Source organism: Stegostoma tigrinum, chromosome 24 (genome assembly GCF_030684315.1).
Source record: "Stegostoma tigrinum isolate sSteTig4 chromosome 24, sSteTig4.hap1, whole genome shotgun sequence".
NCBI classification, from domain to species: Eukaryota; Metazoa; Chordata; class Chondrichthyes; order Orectolobiformes; family Stegostomatidae; genus Stegostoma; species Stegostoma tigrinum.
Window position 1 is genome coordinate 20,868,625 of NC_081377.1, and position 24,980 is coordinate 20,893,604.

Genomic DNA, 24,980 nt, shown 5'->3' on the forward strand with positions numbered 1-24,980 from the left:
CCACCACGTGCTCCTGTAATTGAATATTCTGTCCATATCAGTGTTCGTACATCAGTAGACACTTGAAGGTGGTCCCAGGAATCGGGGCAATCAATATACATGGCACCTTGCTCTAACAAGTCATTAAAAATTTTGAAAAGCAAAGGGATGAAGGGAAAAACATCCAGAAAACTGGAAAGTAAAAGCAACCTGATTGTGACGTCCACAGTTAAATATTTCACAAACTCTATACGTACACAATAAAGATGTTATTAATACCAACACAAAAAAAACTTATATTCAAATATTATTCTAAGTGACAATTGCACCTCGTTACTTGCACTTAATGTACTGCAACAAAAATCTTTTGTTTTTACAAAATGTACACAATACAGGTCACGATGCATTGGGTCAGACAACAAGTAACCCTACCCTGTCATTGCCTTCTTATTGAATAGTAAAGGCAGAATGTGATTTCTAATTTCACTGGTAAAGTAAAACAAAAACATATTTTTCTCAACAAACATCTTTGTTGCTTTTCACAAAAGTGCCAAGTCTTCACATGAAGTAGGTTTTCTCCCTCAGCACATTTAACCAGTCACATTCTTCCTCTAGATTTCAAATGAACCCTAAATCGGACAACTTGATTTTGCAGTATTAGAAACAGAGGCTGATAGCACTCGTTATCATCAAGTAAACAGGGCAACAACTTCTAGCACTGTCACACATAGGTGGAATGCAGAAATCTTGATGTTGCTATCAGATACAAAGTCCCTTCACAGGCCAATAAGATGACCTCTCTGATAGACTCAGCACTAAAATTAATGCTAGGCACAATGTTAGAGTATTTGTCCAGTAGCTCCTCACTGAAGAAAATCTGTTCAAAAAACCGAGATGAACTTTTTAAATGGCTGACAACAAACTGAATAGCAAATACTATTCTATCACCACAAAATTCAGGCCATTATTTTTAACCTACCAGTGCACTCTCAATTATTTGCAGAATTTCAGCGAATTTATATTTCATATTTGTTTAAATAAATGATTGAAAAAAAAACAAAAAGATCCATTAATCAAAGCTGGAGAGCAAAGGACTGAACAGCAACTTTCTTTCTATTTTATAAACTCTAATTGTTCAATGCAAAATTGGATTAGCAGCTAGTTTATGATGAACATAGTCTTCCACTCCCAAAACTTGATAATTCAGAAGGCTGTAAACTTACAGCTAAAATATCCACAGTGATAGGAAGTTCATTCAAGCGCTTCAAGGTCTTCAGGATCTAGTGAAAAAGAAACTGAAAATATTAGCCCTCAAAGTTTTCTACTTTTCACACACACCAATTTTCTGATTTTCATGCTATCAATTTATACCACAAAATAAAGCAAAATCCTCCATCGTAGCACAGTACAAATGAGACAGTGAAGTTTGAAAACAATCCAACTAAGGACAGCCAAAATGTAGAACTGTTGACTTCTATTGTTGAATTTGTCTGTTTCTCCAATTTTCAACAAGGAGATGCAGCCTTCTGACATTTCACAAATGTCCATTCTATATACACCAGCCTGGACGGTGACCATTCCATAAAGGGATGACTTGCCAACTTGCTTTTGAATTTTACGTGTTACAGGTACATGGAATGTAAAATAACTTACAAATCTGAATTTAAAAAATACATTTGACAGGAAGACAAAAATATTTCTGCTGTTTCTGAAGCAAGTCATTTTAGTGCAAAAGTAAAAGCTTTGCCGCAGTTTTTTTGAAATACTCCCTTTGTTTGCAAAGTACACCTTTGACAATGCAAAACATTAATATCAAAACTGAACAAACACCCATGACAGATGAAATATTTCTCAATCATAGGGCATTAAAAGGTTACATAAAATTCATGCTATTATTTCTGGATGCATTATTCATACCTGTAATAGTACTTGTGTCTGCAAACGTATTTATGGAGTGTCAAAACAAAAACATATTTCCTTAGGCACCAGCTGAGACTCACTTATAGAATTCTCACCTCTGTAGAATAAGGCTTGAAAGCATTGACTCAATCTGGAGTATGGACTGCAGGGTGATATTTCTGAAGCATTCAGACAGTGTGCTACACTGATAGAGGAATTACCTTTCAGATGGGTTAGTAAGATAAAGGTCCATCAGCCTGTTCAGGTGAAAGATTCCATGCACCCAGGTGTTTTCCCCAGCATCTTACAAATATTTATTCTTCAATCAACAGCATAAAATAAAGTTAATCTTCTTGCTGTTAGTAGAACCTTGCTGTGTGCTAATTGGATGCTTCATTTCCTACATAGCAACAGTAACTACACTTCAAAAAAATTGAATTGGAACATCAAGAGGTCAAAAGGTGCATATTAATTGCAAGTTCTTTAATCTTTATTTACAGCACTCTTGGTGACTGTAAATGCTGTTGAATAACATTTATTCTCATACAGACTTTTTTTTAGGGGGAAAAAAAGCTAAAATGATGCTGCTGCACTGTAGAGCATAGATAGGAGGTAGGAACAGGCTGTGTCCTCCACTTAACTAAGTTATCACCTTCAGCCTTGCTGCTGAGAAGAGAAGCATTGAACCAGAAGATAGAATGAGGCATTATTATGCCTATCAGCCTTTTTAAGAATTCCACGGAGAATAGATAATTTGCCCGTTTGAACAGGTTTTTGGCCTACTGAGGTTTTAAAGAGCTGGAAAAGAAAACACCTGTAAGGAGTTACTTTCATTCACAGCAGTGTTTAAAAGTGCTGTAATATCAACATGTAAATGGACTCAAGCCGCTGGGCCAGATTTTACACTAGTAATAGCCATAAAACTAATTATGCAGAAATCCAATGACCACATATGGACAGATAAACAAGAAAATTAAGACGCCCCTTTTCAAGGCGCCCTGTTCCTCTAAAAATGTATTCCAAAAATTCCAAGAGACTCAACATTAAAAAAGTAAAACGTTGCTGTATTTACCTGTTAAATATGAGCTGTACTCATCCGAAATGTATGATATAGTCCATTCCAATGCAAGTACCTTGTAGCACCATGATCTAAATTAATGTCAAACAACTTCTATTAAATATGAGCAGGTACAGCAAGTGATTAGGAAGCAAATGGAATGTTGTTTACTGCACAGGGTATGGAATATAAAAATCTGGACTTTTATTGTGGCTATACAGGGTGTTAATGACACCACATCTTGAGTACTTTGTGGAATTTTGGTTGTTTTCTCTAAATAAAACGTAATTGCTTCAGAAGCCGTACAAAGGAGATTCTCTTGACTCATTTATAGGCCAAGGGGCTTCATTCATAGAAGAGTATTTAGAAGGTTAGGCCTATATCCATTTTTAGAAGAGTGAGAGGTGATCACATTGAAACACACAAGATCCAATGGGACTGAATAGGGTGAACACCAACAGGATGTTTCCATGTGCACGCAAGAGCGAGAGAACGACTGAAACTAAGGAACACTGTTTAGAATGCCGTCTCTCAAAATTCTTTCCCCAGAACATAGCGGAGGGTGCATTAAATAGATTTTTACCAGACATGGCATTTTAGGTTTGAATGGGAAAGTGGAGCTCAGACCACAACCAGATCAACCATGATCTTATTGAATGGTACAGCAGGCTCAAAAAGGATCAAATGACCTGCGCCTGCACATAAATCCTACGCTTCTACGTTATCCACTCATTGCCCTTAAAAGGAGGTGACAGTGAACTGTCAGAAATAATTTAGTACACATGGACTTGCAGTGATGTCATGAAAAAAAAAGTTCCATGACTTTGACTGAGCAATGGTGAAGTAACTGAGGTGTGGCTTGCAGAAAAAATTGTAGTTAATGGTGTTCCCATGCCGTTCTAGATGGTCGATATCAGGAGTTTAGGAAATGTTGGAAGATGCTGTTGAAATCAGCGTCGGTGAATTGCTGGAGTGCATCTTACAGATGGTATAGCTGGATAGGTGCTATCCATACAAAATAGGCTGGTGATTAAATAGTATCAAAAAAGCATAACAGGAGAGAAGTTATGCAACAGTTAAAACGTGGCACAAAACCTTCAACAACTGAAGAACAAGTTCAACATTTGCCCACAATGCATAATTATCTTTGAGAAGTTGTGGTTAACAATCTTCCTGAACCATCACAGATGCGAGCTAATTTGTGCCCAATTCGATGAGTGCCAGCTATCCTCTTGTGTCACAGGCATGTGAGACAGCACAGAAAGGCAGGAGAAACCACGTATCCTCACCAGATAGCCATATAATTGCACTGTTTAGTAAGTCATTAGAAACAGTGCTCAGACACAAGTTGTGGGTGATCTTCCCTCCTGAGCCCAGTATCACGGAATTACACAGAACCAACCCTCTCAGTCGCAGATCTGTTTCCAGGAACCTTAGTCCTTTCCAGTTTGTGTTGCCATTCCACACTGGGGAATATATTCATTCTCAATGTGGCTGACAGATCCATGTAGATTTCTAATTTAGACTGTTAATTTTTGTACAGAGAAAAAATTGCGACCTCTCTGCTCAAAGAATTAAAAGCAACACCTTGTAAAAGTAGCCTTTGTCAGAGAATGAAAACAACAGGAAAAGCTTGTATTTATGTCACAGCTTTCATATCCTCATCATGTCCTGAAGTACTTTCACAACCAAGGAAGTTAACTATAGTCTCTGTTGTAATAAAGAAACCACAGCCAATTTGCACACAGCAAGGCTTTACTAATAACAATGAGATAAGAAGTTGATTATTTGATTTAAAAATTGAAATCTACTTTTCAGTAATAAATGATTGAAAGGCTAAATGTGGAGGTGCTCCCCTATTCTTCTTCACATGGTGCCATGGTATATTTTATCTCCCTTTGTATTGCACTAATGTGTTAGCATGGATTGTATATTCAAGTCAGGCGTAACTTGAATCAACAAGATTGTGACTTAAGAGATGGGAATGTCACCGATGAGCCAAGGCCCAGACAAATCACAAGTAATTTGACTTAACCAGGACAGGTGCTCAAGTCCAAATGCTTCAACAGCTGTCTACATGTCTTGCTGCAGGTTAGACACACTGTCACAAAAAGATTGCATAGAAAGAACAGGGCAAAAGCACAGCTGCTCTGGTACTATATACAGCAAGTTGCTGATGTTCCTGCAGTGAACTTTGGAATGGCTGAACCTGCACTGACATCAGCTTCCATCTATGGGAATCTCATCCTCAGTGGTTGCTGTTGCCAATTATAAACAGTCACTTTGACAAGGCACAGTTGCACAAATGACAAAAATAGCAACCACCTGACGCTCCTATCATCTTAAGGGTGACAAACAGCACAATTCATCCATCCTTCCATAGTGTTGGTTTTCTTTTTTTAAAAAAAAATCAAGTTACAACTAAAACCATATCAGATAATTAGAATATTAAAATACTGATACATCTATCGGTATGTCCAAAAATACTTCCTATTAATTCCCTTTATTTGCAAAAAAAGTTGCAGCATCGAATGCAATGTGAATAAATACAACAGCCAAGAGTCCTGGAATTCAAATTAAAATTTAAAAACAAACAAATAAGGGTCTGTTCCCTTGTTGTACACCTTTATGACTGCAAATGCTATTCCACAAACTAAATTTTGAAATTACGTAGCAACTTTAAGATAGAAAAACATCTGTACTTATGTCAAGAAGCAGCTATGCCTCAATAATCAATATCATTTTGAACTCTGAAATGCTGAAAATAGTATTAATTGTAAAGAAGTTTTTTAATCAGGCTTTTTTTTAATATTATGAGAAGTCATTGCTGTTGGTCCTTGTGAAATCACGGTAACCTTTTGTTGCTGCCCTATTACTCAGTGATCTAATCAATATTATACCATTATGATCAAAGAACATACCAAAGCCAAACTTCAAACAAAAGCAGCATGATTTTATTTGTCTGTGTTCTCTTCCCCAAGGCCATGATTAAATTTACATCCAACATACATCTTGGCAGGTAAACAGACTGACTGGCTGTTCTGAAGAGGAGTTACTGGGCTTGAAATGTTAACTTTTTTTCTGTCCACAAATACTGCCAGGATTGCTGAGTTTTTCCAGTAATTTTTTTTGTTTGAGACAAACAGACTGACTAGCTTGGTTAATCTTACCTCAGATGATCTTCGTTTCATACAACCCACTGATAGGACAGTCTGGATACGAATGCAAGGAAAGGAAAGTAAAGGCCACAACAAACTATTGGGTGGGTGAGTCATTCTACTCGTAAAAATACTCATTTTAATGGGTGGGATGCTCCAAGGCTCAGTGTGGACTTGATTAGCCATGTGACCTGCTTCTACACTATTGGGATTCTATGACTCTGATCTTCACTGCTTCAAAAATGACCTTTCCTCCATCGTAATGCCAGAAGTAGGAATATTTGCCAATGACTGCACAATGTTCAGCACAATTCATGACTCCAGAAATACTGAAGCAGCCCATGTTCAAATGCAACAAGATCTGGACAATATCTATGCTTGGGCTGACATGTGGCAAGTAACATTCATGCCACACAAATGCCAGGCATTGTCTCTTATTGGAGGTCTGACCATCACACTTTAACATTCAATGGTGTTACCAATGAATTCCCCACTATCAAATATCCTGAGGTTACCATTGACCAGAAATTCAACTGGCCTCACCATATAAATACATTGGCTACAAGAGATCAGAGGATAGGAATAGTGCAGCGAGTAACTCACCTCCTGACTCCCCAGAAGCCTGTCCACCATCTAGAAGGCCACGTCAGGAGTGTACTCCCCAGTTGCCTGGATGAGTGCAGCTCCAACAAACACTCAAGCAGCTTAACTGGCACCATATCCACAAGCGTCCACTCGCTCTACCACTGACACTCAATAGCAGTAATGTGTATTATCTACAATTGCACTGCAAAAATTCGCCAAAGATTCTTAGACAGCACCTTCCAAACCCATGACCACTTCCATCTAAAAAGGACAAGGGCAGCAGACACATGGGAAGACCTGCAATCTGCCTTTCAAGTCACTTGAAAATATAATGTTGTTCCTTCACTGTCACTGGGTCAAAATCCTGAAATTCCCTGCCCTTAAGGGTATTACAGGTCTACCTACAGCACATTGACTGCAGTGGTTCAAAAAGGCAACTCACCACAGCCTGCTCAAGGGCCACAAGAGACAGGTAATAATGATGGCCAGCCAATGATGTCCACTTCCCACAAGTCAATCAATAAAAAGCACAGCTTGCAGTCAGTCAATCTCCAAAGTAGCAGCACACTGAAACCAGCGGACATTGCATTATTTCAGAATTGATTTTAGGAGTGTGTGACTTTATTAGACCTGCACCATTAAAATAATAAAGCACCGCTGCCAGAAGCGCCCCTAAAATGAATGAGAAAACTGGCGCATTCAGAAATATTCCAAAGTGGCAAGCCATGCAATGAGTTATGTGGTCAACAGCAGGTAGGCAACATCCAGCCGGACAAGGCAGGGCAGTGGCCAGAAGGGTCTGACATGAAAGATACAGCCAGGAGTCAGAAGGGTCTACTGTGGTGGTGTCATGTTATTGCCAATATTTGAGCAAGTGGCCATCTTTGCCAGCCATCTTGATCACAGCAACACATTCCAGATTTAAAATGGAATTTACCAATTGATAAGAAACTGAAGAGCCTGTTCAGTGGCACTTTGGCTGTTAGCCAGCAAATATACTTTGATCTATGGAATCCAGTATTTACATTCCTCTGCAACACAACAGATACAAACGCAATGTGCTACTGACGTGCTTTTGTTGCTGTTGCTGGGGTAAAGGAAAAGCAACACAAATGAGAGTGAACAAGTGCATGAGAAAGAGGAGACAGATATTTTACGCTTACACATACATCTTCATCAGGAGCAAAACATTCCAGTGGAGGATTGGAATGATGGACTCTTCCATAATTCACATACTAACCCTCTACCAAAGGCTGGGAGAATGACAATGAAGTTTTGGAGCAGAGACGGGAACTCAAGTTTATCGGCCATTTGTCAAGATCAATAGCTAGCCAATGTAGAATGTTTTTCATCTTTACCAAAGCAAAATGTAATAAATATAACTTAGGGAGATAATAAAAAAGGCAGGTAGTTATATGGGTTGACTGGCTATAACAAACACCTAGACCAACTGAAGGTTCTAAGACTGCTAACAGTTTGGTAATGTGATTTTCTTTCTAATTGTATTTCAAAGGGAAATATTCTTGCAAAATACTGTAGAGTAATCTTCAATTTCAGTTCGTCCAGACCAAGAAAGGTAATGCACAGAAAAACAAATGTTTATTTACTGTCACCCGCTGACAAAACTGCAGACTTTTAAAAAAAAGGGTTGTCACAATAGGTGGTATGAACTGCTGACTCATACAATATTTTGTCTCTTTGCTTTGACAAAAAATATTTCACAATCTTCATCATAACTATGCATAACATAACATTAACATTTGTTTTTCATCACCTAGATTTACATTTGATTGTTGTACTGATTGAGCAGTTTAGATGTTTATCAATAAATAAATAATTCACTACATCAAGATTTCATAATCTGACATTTTGGCTTGCAATTGAGAAGGTCTACTTACAGAAACTGTCATCGTGCCAGTCACATGAAACAAAGGAGTTGGAAAATTCTGGTCTGCAATAGGATGTCCTATGCCCAATTTCCTAGTCACTTTGCATTTGTACTTTTTTTTTCGGAATCTACCGTGCAGTATACACTCCCAGTATTGTTCAACAAGGAGTAAGGTACTCTAGTGTAGTGTTGAAAGGAAACCGTTCTAATTTACGTTTTCACAACATATGGTGTCATATCACTTTTCACAACCTACTCAAGAAAATTTCTCTTCAAAAAAACTGAACCAGTTGAAACTAGCTACGTAATGCTTAGCAAAACACTACTTCACATTACTCCCAGTACTCATATGCTAGTAATGGTGTTATTAATATAGATGAACAGCCACATCCATGTTAGTAATTTATAATTATGTTCAGTCTACATGGCAATACATGAAAAGAAGTATCTTTGCTAGCTTTGGACAGCATGAAAAACTGTTTAGGTACATAGACATGCAAGTTTCAAAGTTGTCCGTTGCAGGTTAAGCATACCAAGTCCATAATTCAAAGACATTCACCTCAAACATAATAAACCTTTTATCAATAAGGCATCAACAGCAGACAGGAAGTGTGTGTGAAATGAGTGAAGACAGCCAAAAAGAAACATAAAATGACAATAGCTCTGTTGCAACCCAAAATAGCAGATCTCTGAAATTCTACAATTAAGCTAGCAGGAGGGAAGCTACAGTTATGAAAGAAGACATGAGGATTAAAACAGAGGATTTTACACCATAATTGATTAGGTTAATGGAGTTATGCTAGGTAATGAAAAGATGCCATGGGGATATATTGTTTTCACAGATCAACAAGAACAATAATGAAAAACACAAATTTAAAATCATAAAAATGATTTTACATGAAAACAAAATAGAAAAAATATGCAAGAACAAGGAGTAGAGCTGGATGAACGCAGCAGGCCAAGCAGCATCACAGGAGCAAGAAAGCTTGACGTTTCAGGCCTAGACCCTTCTTCAGAAATGGGGGAGGGGAAGGGGGGGTTCTGAAATAAACAGGGTGGTGGGGGCAGGGGGAGTGCAGATAGAAGATGGATAGAGGAGATAGACCGGTCAAGCAGGCAGGGATGCAGCCAGTAAAGGTGGGTGTAGGTGGGGAGGTAGGGAGGAGATAGGTCAGTCCAGCGAGGGCGGACAGGTCAAGGGAGCAGGATGAGGTTAGTAGGAAGGAGATGGGGGTGAGGCTTGAGGTGGGAGGAGGGACAGGTGAGAAGACGAATAGGTTAGGAGACAGGGACGAGCTGGGCTGGTTTTGACTTGCGGTAGGGGGAGGGGAGATTTTGAAGCTTGTGAAGTCCACATTGCAACCCAATGGTATCAAGGTTCCCAAGCAGAATATAAGTTGCTGTTCCTGCAACCTTTGGGTAGCATCGTTGTGGCACTGCAGGAGGCCCAGGATGGACATGTTATCTGCGGAATGGTAGGGGGAGTTGAAATCATACAGCCACACAGCATGGAAACAGACCCTTCGGTCCAACCAGTCCGTGCTGCCCATAATCCCAAACTAAGCTAGTCCCACCTGCCTGCTCCCGGCCCATCTCCCTCCAAACCTTTCCCATTCATATACTTATCCAAATGTCTTTTTAAAATGTAACTGTACCCACAAACCACCCTCTGCATAAAAAAATGTCCTTCATGTCTTTTTTACATCTCTCTCTACTCACGTTAAAAATATGCCCCTGGGTCTTGAAATCCCCCACTCTAGGGAAAAGGCAACCACCATTAACTCTGTCTATACCCCTTGTTATCTTATAAACTTCTATAATGTCATTCTCAACCTCCTACATTCCAAATGGTTCGCGACTGGGAGGTGCGGTTGTTTAGTGTGAACCGAGCGTAGGTGTTCTGGGATGTACAGCATGAAATGCCTCATCCTGGGAGCAGATGTGGCAGAGGCGAAGCTTTTGGGAATAGGGGATGGCATACGCGAAACAATCCCTCTTCCGCACCTACACTGGCCCTGAACCCCACCTCTTCCTCCATATCATTAATGACTGTATTGCCGCCGCCTCATGCTCCCACGAGGAGCTTGAACAGTTCATGCACTTCACCAACACCTTCCACCCCAACCTTAAGTTCACCTGGACCATCTCTAATATCTCTCTCTCCTTCCTGGACCCCTCTGTCTCCATCTCCGGCAACCACCTAGAAAGCGATAACCATTTCAAGCCCACCGACTCCCACAGCTACCTAGAATACTCCTCCTCCCACCCACCTTCCTGCAAAAATGGCATCCCCCATTCCCAATTCCTTCACCTCCACCGCATCTGCTCCCAGGATGAGGCATTCCACTCCCACACATCTCAGATGTCCTCATTTTTCAAGGACCGCAACTTCCCCCTCTCAGTGGTCAAGAATACCCTCAACCGTGTCTCCCGCATCTTATCCCTCACACCCCATCCCCGCAATAAAAACCAAAACCGAATCCCCCTCATCCTCACGTACCACCCATCAACCTCCAGATCCAAGGCAGCACCCTCTGACACTTCTGCCATCTGCGATCCAATCCCACCAAAGACATTTTTCCCTCCCTACCCTTATCTGCCTTCCGGAGGGAACACTCTCTCCATGACTCCATTGTCCGCTCCACACTGTCCTCCAGCCCCACCACACTCAGCAGGAAGTGCTACACCTACCCCTACACCTCCCCCCTCACCCTCATCCCAGGCCCCAAGTCGACTTTCCACATCAAGCAGATGTTCACCTGCACATCTGCCAGTGTGGTATACTGCATCCATTGTTCCCGATGTGGCCTCCTCTACATCGGTGAAACCAAGTGGAGGCTTGGGGACCGCTTTGCTGAACACCCACCTTCGGTTTGCACTAAACAACTGCAACTCCCAGTCGCGAACCATTTCAACTCCCCCCCACCCCCCACCATTCCGCAGATGACAAGTCCATCCTGGGCCTCCTGCAGTGCCACAATGATGCTACTCGAAGGGTGCAGGAACAGCAACTCATATTCCGCTTGGGAACCCGATGGTATCAATGTGGCCTTCACAAGCTTCAAAATCTCCCCTCCTCCACCGCGTCCCAAAACCAGCCCAGCTCGTCTCTGGCTCCCTAACCTGTCCTTCCTCCCACCTACCACCTCCTCCCACTTCAAGCCACACCCCCACCTCCTACCTACTAACCTCATTCCGCCACTCGATCTGTCCATCCTCCCTGGAATGGCCGATCTCCTCCTTACCTCCCCACCTACACTCACCTTTACTGGCTCCATCCCCTTCTCCTCCATCCATCTTCTCCCCGCCTCTCCCTTTTTATTTCAGAACTCCCTTCCCCTCCCCCATTTCTGAAGGATCTAGGCCCAAAACGTCAAGCTTTCCTGCTCCTGTGATGCTGCTCAGCCTGCTGTGTTCATCCAGCTCTACACCTTGTTTTCTCAGATTCTCCAGCATCTGCAGGTCCTACTGTCTCAGAAAAAACATGTAATTTTCCACCAGAAACCTTTGTGCAAGAAGCGTCAATAGTAATAATCCAGAGTCAAGCGCCTAGGCACGGACATGCACATGGACAGTGGAATTTAAGCAGGAGACAATGCCTCCAAAATGGCACGGGAGTGAAAAGACAAAAAAAACCTAACAACAACAACATATACTGGCACAAAACTGCTAAACACGAATGAACAGGAGATTCAATGCATTATGGTTAAAAGGTTTGAAAATTTTAAGCTAATTTAATAATTAACTAGGTATTAAATGTTAACAATGTAAGATATCCCAGTAAATATAGTAAAAAGAGTAAACTGCAAAATTCAAATTTAGAATGCATTAACAAATAACATTCACGTTCAACAATTTCCAGGTATCACGATGGCTAGTTGCAACTTAGTGATTGGAGGGGAAAATGACTGCGGAAAATAGAGAGTTAATTAATGAACAGTACTCAGTCTGCGGACATACACACCTTCCCAGCAGAGCATGGGAATGTGGTTACACATTGGCTTGGTTTCAACAAGTGAGTATTTTAAGGATGATGGAGAAATTTAACAAAAAAAAAACCACAGGATCCTAAATTTGGGACCTCCAGTATCAGTAACAAACAGAACATAAAAAAGGACGTTCTGATGGAAAGGTCACATGTCACATACTTTAACTCTGTTTTTCTCCACAGATGTTACTACAGCTTGTGAGTACTTGCAGTATATTTGTTTGTTATCCCAAAGAAAGTCAGTCAGAATTGAGATTCCCTTATCCTAAAATTTCTGAATGCAACTGATTTGTAATTGAAGGCACCGACCCAGGAGAGGAAAAATGTAATAAGATATCATCGAGATTTCCATTTATATTGCCTTGTACTCTGTCATTAGATCTGGGATCTATTGAGTAAAGAATAATTCTATAAAAGCAACTGACTGGTGAGCAAGCAATGGAAAACAAGGCATAATCCCAATGTGAGGTAGGCTGAAACTATTTAAAATAATTTCACATGGTTCATAGAAGATTTTCATTGTCAACCTTAGCAGTTGTAATTAGATCATAATGGTATGATGGCAACATCTTGCTTCTCCCCCAACTGTTCTCCCTTCTCCTCCCTAAAAGCAGAAGTTTTTAATGCTACATTGTGTAAGTTTACCATTCTTGAAACTTAAACAGCAACTATTCACAGGCTAAGTCATTGAACATAAAATGCTCAATCATACTACCAATCTCTAAACAAATAAGATTTTTGACCATGTGCCAGTAATTAAAACATTTTCCACATAATATTACCTCCAAAAGGAATACAAACAAATCAATTACGTGATACTGCAGATGAGACAGCTATTGAGAATACAACACCATCCCTTGCTGAATAAACAGGAAAACTGTGTAGTCCGAACAAACATCATGTCCAATAATTCAAACATCAAAACACAGTTACGGTCTGTTTCTTATTCATGATCTGTATATTCGAGGTATACAAGATAATGAGAGGCATAGATAGAGTTGATAGCCAGAGACTATTTCCCAGGGCAGAAATGGCTAGCACGAGGGGTCATAGTTTTAAGCTGGTTGGTGGAAAGTATAGAGGGGATGTCAGAGGCAGGTTCTTTACACAGAGAGTTGTGAGAGCATGGAATGCGTTGCCAGCAGCAGTTGTGGAAGCAAGGTCATTGGGGTCATTTAAGAGACTGCTGGACATGTATATGGTCACAGAAATTTGAGGGTGCATACATGAGGATCAATGGTCGGCACAACATTGTGGGCTGAAGGGCCTGTTCTGTGCTGTACTGTTCTATGTTCTATGTTCTAAATTTATCACAACAGAATGAACAGCTCCTCAGGCTCATATGCATTTCAATGTGCTAGATTTATCTTAGTTCACACAGTCATCTTTTTCATTAAAGCAGAATTCAATCAATGGTGAACATCAAGGGGAAATGGTTGTGCTAAGGTACAGAAAGGGAGCGAATAAGTTCAAAGTTTTGTAGTCAGTTAGCACACACCTTGACAGGTTTGTAAAAAAAAAAGTCAACATGAATTATCTTACTCTTTTAGCTAAAGGAAGCTCCTGAGCTTCAGAGAGGTGCTGATGGCCTAGTGGTTTTATCATTGTTAATACAGAAACTTAGCTAATACTCTGAGGTCCCAGAATCAAATCCCAAAATGAGTGAATGGTGGAATTTTAAATTCAATATTTTAAAAATCCTGAAATGAGAATCTACTGTTAACCATGAAGCTATTGTCAGAAACATCTATCCAGCTAACTAATGTCCTTCAGAGAAGGAAATCTGCCATCCTCACCTGGTCTGGCCTAAACTGTACGGGTGGTACAGGGGCTCAGTGGTTAGCATTGCTACCTCACAGTGCCAGGGACCTGGGTTCGATTCCCAGCGCCCCACTCCCCATCCCCCAAAGGCAGTCGTGTGGAGTTTGCACATTCTCCCCATATTCAGGTGGGTTCCCCAGTTTCCTCCCACAGTCTGAAGATGTGCAGGGTTGGTGGATTAGCTGTGGGAAATGCAGGTTTACAGGGCTAGGGAAGGGGTTATGGGTCTAGGTGGAATGATCTTCGGAGTTTTGGTATAAATTCAATGGGCTGAATGGCCTGCTTCCACACTGGAGGGATTCTACAATTCTATGACATGTGATTTCAAACCCAAAGCAAAATGGTTGACTCTCAACTGCCCTCTGACATGGCCTAGCAAGCCACTCAGTTGTAGCAATCGCTACAAACTTTCAACAAAAATAAAACTGTATGGATCACCTGGCATCAACCTAGGTACCAGAAAAGACAACAGCAAAAACAGCCCTGTTAACCCTGCAAATTCCTCATTAACTTTGGGGATAGTGCCAAAATTGGGAGCGCTGTCTCACAGTAGTCAAGTATAGTTATATATCTTACAGACAATGTCCCAGACACCACCATCACCATCCCTTGATATGTTCCATTCCACCAGCAGGACAGGCTCAAAAAAGATGGCAGCACAGTGGTATACAGTCAGTAGGATGTTGCCCTGGGAGTCCATCCCATGAAGTCTCACCTTCAAATTACGTATAGGCGAGGAAATCTCCAATTAATTACCATGTACCATCCTCCCTTGACTGATGAGTCAGTATTTGTGCATGCTGAACAATACCTGGAGGAAGCACCGAGGGTGGTAAGGGCACTGAATGTACTATGGGTGGGGAATTTCAATGCCCACTACCCAGGGTGGCTCTGCTTCAGCTGGTGAGATCCTAAAGGAATTAGTTGCTAGACTGAGTCAAGTCCTTGTGGAAACAAAATCCCACCTTCTGATTGAGAAGACTCGCCATTGTGTTGTGTGGTACTATCAACATGTCAAATGGGACAGACTTTGATCAGCTCTAGTGGCTCAAGACTGGGAACCATGAGGTGCTATGGGCCATCAACAACAGCAGAATTGTACTCCAGCATAACCTGTAATCTCATGGCCTGGCATATTCCGTACTCAACCATTGCATCAAACCAGGCAATCAACCCTGTTTCAACGGAGAGTGCAGGAAGGCATGCCAGGAGCAGTACCAGGCTTACCTAAAAATGTGGTGTGTCTGTTTGGTGAAGCTCCCAAACAGGAGTACTTGTTTACCAAGCAGCAAGTGATAGACAAAGCTGAGTAATCCCACAATCAACAGATCAGATCTAAACTGTACAGTCCAGCCACATTTAGTTGTAAAAGGTTGTGGACAATTATAAACAATTCGTTGGAGGATGAGGCTCCATAAATATCCCCATTATCAATGATTGAAGGGTTCCAATATCAGTGCAAAAGATAAAGCTGAAGCTCTTGTAGCAATCTTCAGTCAGAAGTGCTAGGTGGATGATCCATCTTGATGTCCTCTAGTGGACCCAGAATCACAGATGCCAGTCTTCTGCCAATTCAATTCACTCTGCATAATATCAAGAAACAGTTAGAGGCAGTGGGATATCTGTAAAGGCTATGAGCCCTGACAACATTCTGGCAATAGTACTGAAGACTTGTGTTCCAGAGCTTGCCACTCCCCGAGTCAAGTTCTTCCAGTATAGATACAATACTAGTATCTATGTGGCAATGTGGAAAGTTACCCAGGTATGTCCTGTACACAAAAAGCACGATAAATCTAAATGTGGTCAATTACCACCCTATCAGCCTATTTTCAATGATCAGTAAAGAGAAGGAAGGTGTCATAACAGTGCTATCAAGCAGCCTCTACTCAGTAGATGCTGTTCAGTGTGGCCCAGTTGGGTTCCACAGAGCCACTCATCTCCTGCCGTTATTACAGCTTTGGTTCAAACATGGACAAAAGTGTAGAATGCCAGAGGTGAGGTGAGAGTCAAAGTTCTTGACATCAAGGCTGCATTCAACCAAAAATGGCATTAAGGAACCGTAGGAAAACTGGAATCATTGGACATCAGAAGGCAAACTCTCCAGAGGTTTGAATCATACCTCGCACATTGGAAGATGGGTTTGACTGTTGGAGGTCAGCCACCTGAAGTCCAGGGCATCTCTGTAGGAGTTCCTCAGGGCAGTGTCCTAGGCTTCTTCATCAGTGACCTTTTCTCCATCATAAGGTTAAAATGTGAGCATGTTCACCAATGATTGCACAATGTTCCTCAGATGGTGAAGCAGTTCATGTTCAAATACAACAACAAGATCAGACCAAAGTCAAGGACTGGGCTGACAAGTGGCAAATAACATTCATGCCACACAAATGCCAGGAAACAACCATCTTCAGTAAGAGACAGAGACAGAGACAGAGACAATCTAACCATCGCCTCTTGACATTATGGGGTTACTATCACTGAAACCCCACTATCAACATTGGCCGGGGAGGGGGGGGGGCAGTGTTGGTTTCCTCTATTGAGCAGAAACTTAACTGGAATCACCACATAAACACAGTGGCTACAAGAGCATGTCAAAGACTAGGAATAATGCCACGAATAACTCACTTCCTGACTCCCCAAAGCCTGTCATACACAAGGAAAAAGTCAGGGCTGTGATGGAATATTTTCCACTTGCCTGGATGGGTGCAGCTCCAATGACAAGAGGCTTGACACTATCTAGAACAAAAAAGCCTGCTTCACTGGCACTACATGCACAAGCATCCAATCTCTCCACTACTGATGCTCAGTACACACTGCTACTACTGTCTGCAAGATGCACTTCAGGAATTCACCAAAGATCTTTAATACTGCATCTTCCAAATCCATGACTACTTCCATCCAGAAGGTCAAGGGCAGCAGTTAAATGGGACCACAAGCTGCAAGTTCCCCTCCAAGCCATTCACCTTCCCGATTTGAAAATCTTTCACTGTTCCTCCACTGTCACTGGGTCAAAATCCTGGAATTCCCTCCCCAAGGGTAGTGCGGATCTACCTACAGCACATGAACTGCAGCAGCTCAAGAAGGCAGTTCACTACCACCTTCTCAAGGGAAACTAGGGATCAGTAATAAATGGTAGCCAGCCAGCAATGCCCACATCCCACAAGTGAATACAAGAAAAGGGCCTGGTGAACAATGGAAAGTCATAGTCTCACAGCACAGAAACAGACCATTCGGTCCGACCCGTCCACTCCAAATATAATCCAAACTAATCTAGTCCCACCTGCCTGCTCCTGGCCCATATCCGTCCAAACCTTTCCTATTCATGCATCAAATGTTTTTTAAACATTGTAACTGTATCCACATCCAACACCTCAACAGTGCAAAAAGCAAATTAAATTGTCAAAAATCTGGAAACATTAAACAGAATTTTAAAAATGTTTCTCGATTAATACTACACAAAATCAAAAAGTCAAAGGCATAATTGCCTCTTCTGAAATGGTGGCATTTAATATCAAGTGATTAATGAATCTTTATTAATAATTGTTTATATTTCAGCAATAAATCATTTCTGATACCACAGCTGTGACAATATTAATTTTTAAAATGCACAAAAATTTGGCTTTTAAGAACAGTAACAGTGCTATGCACAAAACACAAACAGAATTACAGCTTTAAAACTTGCTTCTTAATCAATGTTTCCTGTCCTTTAACATACTGTACACCATTTAAAAATCAGCTGTTTAAACAACATAGCATTGCTTCAAATGAGTCTGAGTATCACAGATTTTTAGTAAGAAACTAGATAGAAGTAACTATCTTCACAATCAAATCCAGGTAATGAAAATATCCCCATAGCATTAATCTCTGTAAGCAGAGTACGACAGGGACTCATCGATACTGATACTTCAGGTTTGGTACATCACTTGTCTTCCCAAATTGATTTTAAATTAATCTAGCCACTGCTTTTTCCTCAAGTCAACAATTATTTAAAAAATAGATTATCTGATCATCACATTACTGTTTATGGGTGTTTGCTGGATACAAATAGACAGCCACATTTCCCAAATTGCAACAGTACCTATACTTCTAAAAGTACTGCACTGGCTGTAAAATGCTTATGGCCACCTGAGGTCATGAAAGCAGCTAGAGAACTGCAACTCTGTACTACTTTCTAAAAAAAAGATCACCTAATACTTACAGAATCATAGAGTCATAGTGTCACACAGCACAGAAACGGATGCTTCAGTCCAACCCATCCATACCGAGAAGGTATCCCAAATTTAACTTGTCCCATTTGCCTGCACTTAGCCCATATCCCTCCAAACCTTTCCCATTTGTGTACCTGTCCAAATGTCTTTGGAATGTTCTAATATCCACCTGTTCTGCAAGAGATTTTTAAATTTGTTTACAATACTGAGAAAACGGAAGCCAGGTTATATTTCCTGACTCTAGCTTTCAGGAACTTTTCTCCATTAAAGAATGTCAAGGCAACTACAATAGCAGGAAACACAGTACTGATCAGCTTCTGTTTATAAAATATTTCCAACATATTTAAAAATATTCCAATAAAACACAGAAAATTATTTCAATAAAAACTTACAGTCCAGTTCATACCAGTAAACTCGACGCCACTACAAGTTCAAAACTAGCTTTTCTTAGGAGTCCTTGTGCCCCATTTCAAAATCAAGAGAAAAGTATGTCTGAATCTTCCAGCTAGCCAAGAAGAGCAGTTGAAGACCAGCTCTCTTGACTACCTCTTCTCTCCAAGTATATACAAGTAATGCTACAGCATGATAGAGCTTCCAATACAATGGTGTAAATAGTTTTATTGACCAATTGTGTAGAAATTGTTGCCTTGAAAGCTTGGCAAGAGGATTTGATCACTCAATCCAAGCAGCTGTTCATTGTTTTGCTGGAGTACCCCAAAGGAAACAAGGGCCACTCAACAAATGGTGCAACGCCAGGTCTCGACCATTCCTGGCACCCTCACCGCTTGAACATCCAAAAATCTCATCAGAATAAACAAACCAACTAGATTTATATGGTAGAGATTATCTTTCCACATGAATGTTCAAAGTAGTTCCTATTTCAAATGGAAAAGCCTACAGGCACTTCAAATTTAAGCAGGAAGACACAGTTATAATTTAAAAGGCTCGAAAAAGGAAGCACGGATGTGAGCACATTGACTTGCAGGGTGAGATAAACCATCCTTCCCATGAACCCCGGTGTGTCAGCCATGGAACTCAGATAATGCACAAGTAAACAAGGAACAAAACTGAAGCACTGGAAGATAACTCAATCAGGACTCTTTCCTCTCTGATGAAGGGTCTAGGCCCGAAACGTCAGCTTTTGTGCTCCTGAGATGCTGCTTGGCCTGCTGTGTTCATCCAGCTTCACACTTTGTTATCTCGGATTCTCCAGCATCTGCAGTTCCCATTATCTCTGGACTCTTTCCATGTCAGTCAAAACAGAAAATAGAAGTCTGTCAGTCAGATGGGCTAAAAGTGGATGTGGTGCTCCATGAAGATCCATGCAGGACAACTCTTGTTTAGTAGGTTTAAAAATGACTTGGATTCATAACTTATGGAAAACTCCAAATTGGGGAATATCATTAGTAATGAAGGAGACAGTGAAAAAGTACAAGTCGATATTAACGAACTTACAGAATGGTAATTTAATTGTCAAACTATTTTCAATATCAGTAAGTGTGAAGCAGTGCATTTTACTTAGAATAACAAGCAGATGACGCATTTCTTAGAAAACATGACTTCCACATATGCTCAGAGAGCGAGAGTTGTCAACAGGTGACTTAACGAGGGAACACACACAGCCAAAACATTACTTGATATCTACATGTACATCCAGGAGACGTCCCAGGATAACAAAGCAGGGCAGAAAGACAGCGAGTTTCCCTTTCCCAGCTTACCAGGGTTATGAAATTTAATTCGTAACTATTCATATCAACTGGTTCAGAAACAGTTGAATCTTAGGGCGTTAACCCTACCACATTTTTCTTGAGTCTGTCAGAACAAATCTTGTCATTATCTTACTTATTTGGGTCATCTGGGAAGTTCTCTTTTATTATACTTAAAGTGATAATAAATAGAGAGTGTATGCCCTGCAAATTAATTAAGAAAGTTTTTTTTAAACTGATTGTCAATTGGAAATAATAGCAATCTTGCACTTCAAAAAACGTTCTTTCCAGTGACTGTACAAAAATAACCGCAGTAGAAGTGAAAGATAATAATGTGACCTGGGATCAAAGGTGCCAATGGCATCAGAATCCCGGCTGTATCCCAGACAGAATACTAACTTGCAATTTCTTCCTAGCTATCTAGTTGCCTTTTTACATTATTCTGCTGCTCAATTTTGGAAAAATAATCCATTTTCTAGGAATAAATTCTCTATAAAAACTGGAGTAATTGGGATAATATAAAGCCATTTTACACTTCAACCAGACAGATATTTACCAGGATTTCACCTATTCAGTCTAAATTGGCAACCATAATTTTTCAATAAAGCAATCTCACAAATACAGCTGCTGAAGGGATCCCTTGTGGACAAGTATTCACACGTGGATAACTTTTGTTCATCTATATTTAGAAAGTATCCAATAATAAAGATAGAACTAAACAATGCTAAAATCCATTTACTAAAAACAGAATGCTGGAAATACTCAGCACACTATTCTGACTGAATGGATGCTGCCTAAAGTTAATGTTTGAGGCCAACGACTTTTCATTAAACAAAACTTCAAAACTTTTGACTGACTACTTTGTAGTGAGAAGTTAAAGTCAGTATCAGAACAATGAGTTAAAATATTTTCATGTTACAAGGAATTTACAAATACACCCATTTCTTCTACTCCAGGATCTGGTTACGATGTTCATCAGTCCCAAATTAAATAACTGCCCACTCTCGTGGAAAACATTTAGTCTCCATTCTAGCTGAGCCAAGGCTACACACTAAGTTTGGAAGTAAAACCTACAATATTCATCATAGGTTACCTGGTGTAATGTTTATAACACTGGATTATTAATCCTTACAATGCAAGTTCACAAATAATTCAATTTTAAAAGTCTGAAATCAGTGAAACAACATACTGTATTAAAATTCAAAGTGGTCAGATCACCATAAAATATCTAACTGATCATTGATATTCTTTGAAAGAGATAATTCTACTGCCCTTGACTAGGCCAGCCCATTTGCAATTCCAGTCGCACAGAAATGTAAGAATATTAAATGTTTTTTGAAGCAGCCTAATAAGTCTTCTTTAGCAGTTTAACAGCTGAATGGAAGTCCACCACTATTTTATCACTACAACTACAGGACGACTACCAATACTAGCTTTGCAAAACTCTCAAAAAGGCATCTAGATAGGTATATGAATAGAAAAGGTTTAGCGGGCTTGGGCCAAATGCCGGTAAATGGGACTGGATTTATTTAGGATATCTGGTTAGCATGGACGAGATCGACCAAAGGGTCTGCTATAGTAATCAAAATGACCTCACAAATCAGAGATATATTGAAATTACAAGATTACCCCCAGGGCACATAGAACCACTTAAGTGACCATTGAATTTTCTTGTTGAAACTGTAATGATTCAATGTCCATTAGGGACTACTGGTACATCCCCAAAATGGCTATATTATTTTAAGCATAGATGCAGACATATTTGAAATTGTTACAATACACTTTGGCTCCCACATTGCCAGCTGTCCTGCTGAGGAGTGAGGATTCGGACTAGGACTGAGCAGAAGCATCCATACAGTCGATTAAAACATTACCCTTTCAATGGCAGATTAAATTTAGTTTAGGATTAAATCGATTTTTATCCCCTATTTACAACATATTGTAGCATTGTATGGTTTCTAACGCCAATCTGCATCAGGATGCAATCTGGTTGTAAATTAGAACATACAGCTATAAGCGTACTACATCTAGATAGGCCAGACTTGAATCAAAGAAATCAACTTCAAAGGGGTGGCGGGTCTAATCTGCAATTTCTGACAAACAGAAACCACAGAAATAAGCAGAGAACCAACCAGAAACTCCAAAATAAAGGCAAATTGAAATCCAGTTGCAACAGCACAGATTTTAAGAGTTAAAACTTTTACCTTTATACAGAAGCTTCCCATTCTGCCACATCTTAGAGAGATCCAACTGTGGCAAGCTGTTGTTATAACATCACATTGTCCTTTGATTAGAGAAAGCTGGAAATAATTGCCCTTTACAAAGCCAATTTGCATTTATATAGAACCTTTAACATAACAAAACATTAAGGCACTTTCGAGGTATTTTGGTGTTTTAAAAAAAAGGACACCAAGCTACACCAAAAAAAATTGGGACAAATGTCAAATGTTTGGTCAATGAACTCTGGTTTAAAGGCATCTTAAACAAAGACAGATGGATTAAAATCAGAGGGTTTTAGGAAAGGAATTCCCAAGTTAAATGTCTTGCAGCTAAAAGCATGGCTCAAGAGGCATGAATTAAAGAAACGTGAAATTTCCCAGAGGATTGTGGAGCTGGATTACATTGTATCAAAGGGAGAGTCTCGGCTACTGAAGGATTTGAAAACAACGATGAAATTTTGAAAATTAAGGTATTGCTTAACCAGAAGCTGGTTAGCAAGCCAAGAGGTGACAACTGAATACAAGTGGTACAAGTTACGACATCAGCAGATTTTTCAATGAACCTCATATTTACATGAGAGGCAAGGCCAGAGAGCCTGCTGCTCAGCACCCAACACCAAACACCGAACAAACTGGAAAACCGATATAACATCCAATAATTCAAATTTTTTTTTAAAAAATCATCAGAATTCAACTAAGCAATCAACATTCTTAAAAGAGAAAATTCCACACCAGAAGTAAGTACTACTTGTCCGCACTACTTCCCTTATACATAACTTACATTCTTGAGATCACTAATTGCAGAGGGATATCAAAATTATCTGCTAACGCCATTTCATACATTTACTCTATCCATTGCCCATCACTTAATTATTCATTACCAATATTTAAAAATAACTTTGAATTAACCTCACGAAAAAGTGTTCCTGATGGTTTGTAAAATAAAAAAATTACAAGTATTACATTTAAAGTCAGCGTGGCAGCAAAACATTTCTGTTCTCTTAAATGTACTGAGCAGTTCTATTTAATTCAGATAAATCGGGACTTCTAAAGAATGCAATGTCATCACTTTCACTCACAACAGAGTGAAGACACGGGCGTATTTTTGCTTTCTACGGATAGAAATTAAAGACATAAATTTATTAAAACAAGTTGATTAACACCTCAGATAAAAGATAAACATCCAGGCAATGGCCTGACCCCGGATTCCCCAACGCTCGCACTGTGTGTTATTCAATGGGTCAAGCATTGGCTTTCCAGGTGTTTAGTCAAATGTCTTCGTGGTAAGATTCGTTACTCTGTTTCTCGAGTTGTGCCTCCACCGTGAATCTCTGAGATAGTTTAGAAATCCTGTAACTGGCGATTCTTTACCTTCTTCGGTTCCTGAGTCTCTGACAAGCGAGTCTGCAGCTTTAAAACCTGCTCCTGCAACCCGTCAGCAGCCATGATCCCACCGTCTCTGGCCCAGCAACCACCCGGAAGTGCTTCCACACATTCAACCTGGAATTGAATAGCTGCCCGTTGTAGTTGATAGACCTTATTCACAACCTCCATCTTAATTTGACGTGTGGCTCAGCAACTTCCACTTTGTGTTTATCATTGAGTTTACCATCGGCCAATCCAAAAATATCCATGTACACGAAAGTATTAAATTGCTAATTCCCATTTCAAATAAACCTGTTGGACTGTAACCTAGTGTCGTGTGATTTCTGACCTCTGACGACATGCCCTAATATCGTGTGGAATTATAGAAAATTCGGTAGGATGTCCAATTTTACTTTAAATCCGCCTGTGACATTTTTAAAGGTGCTGTATAGATACAAGTTGTTGTTGCAGCTGATAATAATAGAAATAAGTACATTTGATTAAACATATTAATGATACATGAAAGCTAGATTTATTCCTATATAGAAATTATTACTATAATTTTTTTTATTAATAACTAACAAAAACCTCTCCATGTAGTAAGTTGTTGTTAAACAGTTTGATTTTAAGAAGAACAAGAATTAGATTACTGTTGTGACTCTGCATCTCCCCTTAGGCAGTCCCTGGAGACTGAGGATGACTGTCTTCCACTATGAAGCTGGGGATCTTGAGGCCACTAAACAGTTTGCTGCTAGGTCCATACAGCCTGCCACGGATAGGCAGGTGGTATTTGAGGATAGGCTGTTTGGTATGTTGAAATTTCTGCATGCTGTATCCTCTGTTCAAAGGAAATTCAAACAGAATGACACCTTCATGGGTGTTTCTTCTCTTCGTGTGATTATGGGAGAGAGATTCCCAAGTATCAGTGGGGATGTCACAGTTTTTCAGGGATAATTTGAGGACATCCTTTAAGCATTTCGCCTGCCTTCCTGGTAATCATTTAGTCTTGGAGTCACAGAGTAATACAGCATGGAAACAGGCCCTTTGGCTCAAACTGGTCCATGCTGACCATGGTGCCCACTCAGCTAGTTCCAATTGCCGCACTTGGTC

At 40.2% G+C, this 24,980-nt stretch overlaps 1 protein-coding gene across 2 annotated transcripts in view; it reads right to left on the bottom strand.

Annotated features, from left to right (window-relative positions):
* eloa (elongin A) overlaps positions 1-23,969 on the bottom strand; it is a 51,445-nt gene extending 27,476 nt beyond the window's left edge. The window contains exons 1-2 of one of the 2 annotated variants that reach the window (XM_048558032.2): positions 23,877-23,969; positions 1,203-1,259 (exon numbers count right to left, since the gene is read on the bottom strand). In XM_048558032.2, coding sequence (XP_048413989.1) covers positions 1,203-1,259; positions 23,877-23,951 — 132 coding nt within the window. In that variant the 5' untranslated portion in view covers positions 23,952-23,969. Of the gene's footprint in view, positions 1-1,202; positions 1,260-8,576; positions 8,729-23,876 lie in introns of those variants that run through there. The other variant, XM_048558033.2, reaches the window with a different exon arrangement.
* Positions 23,970-24,980: the final 1,011 nt, after the last annotated feature.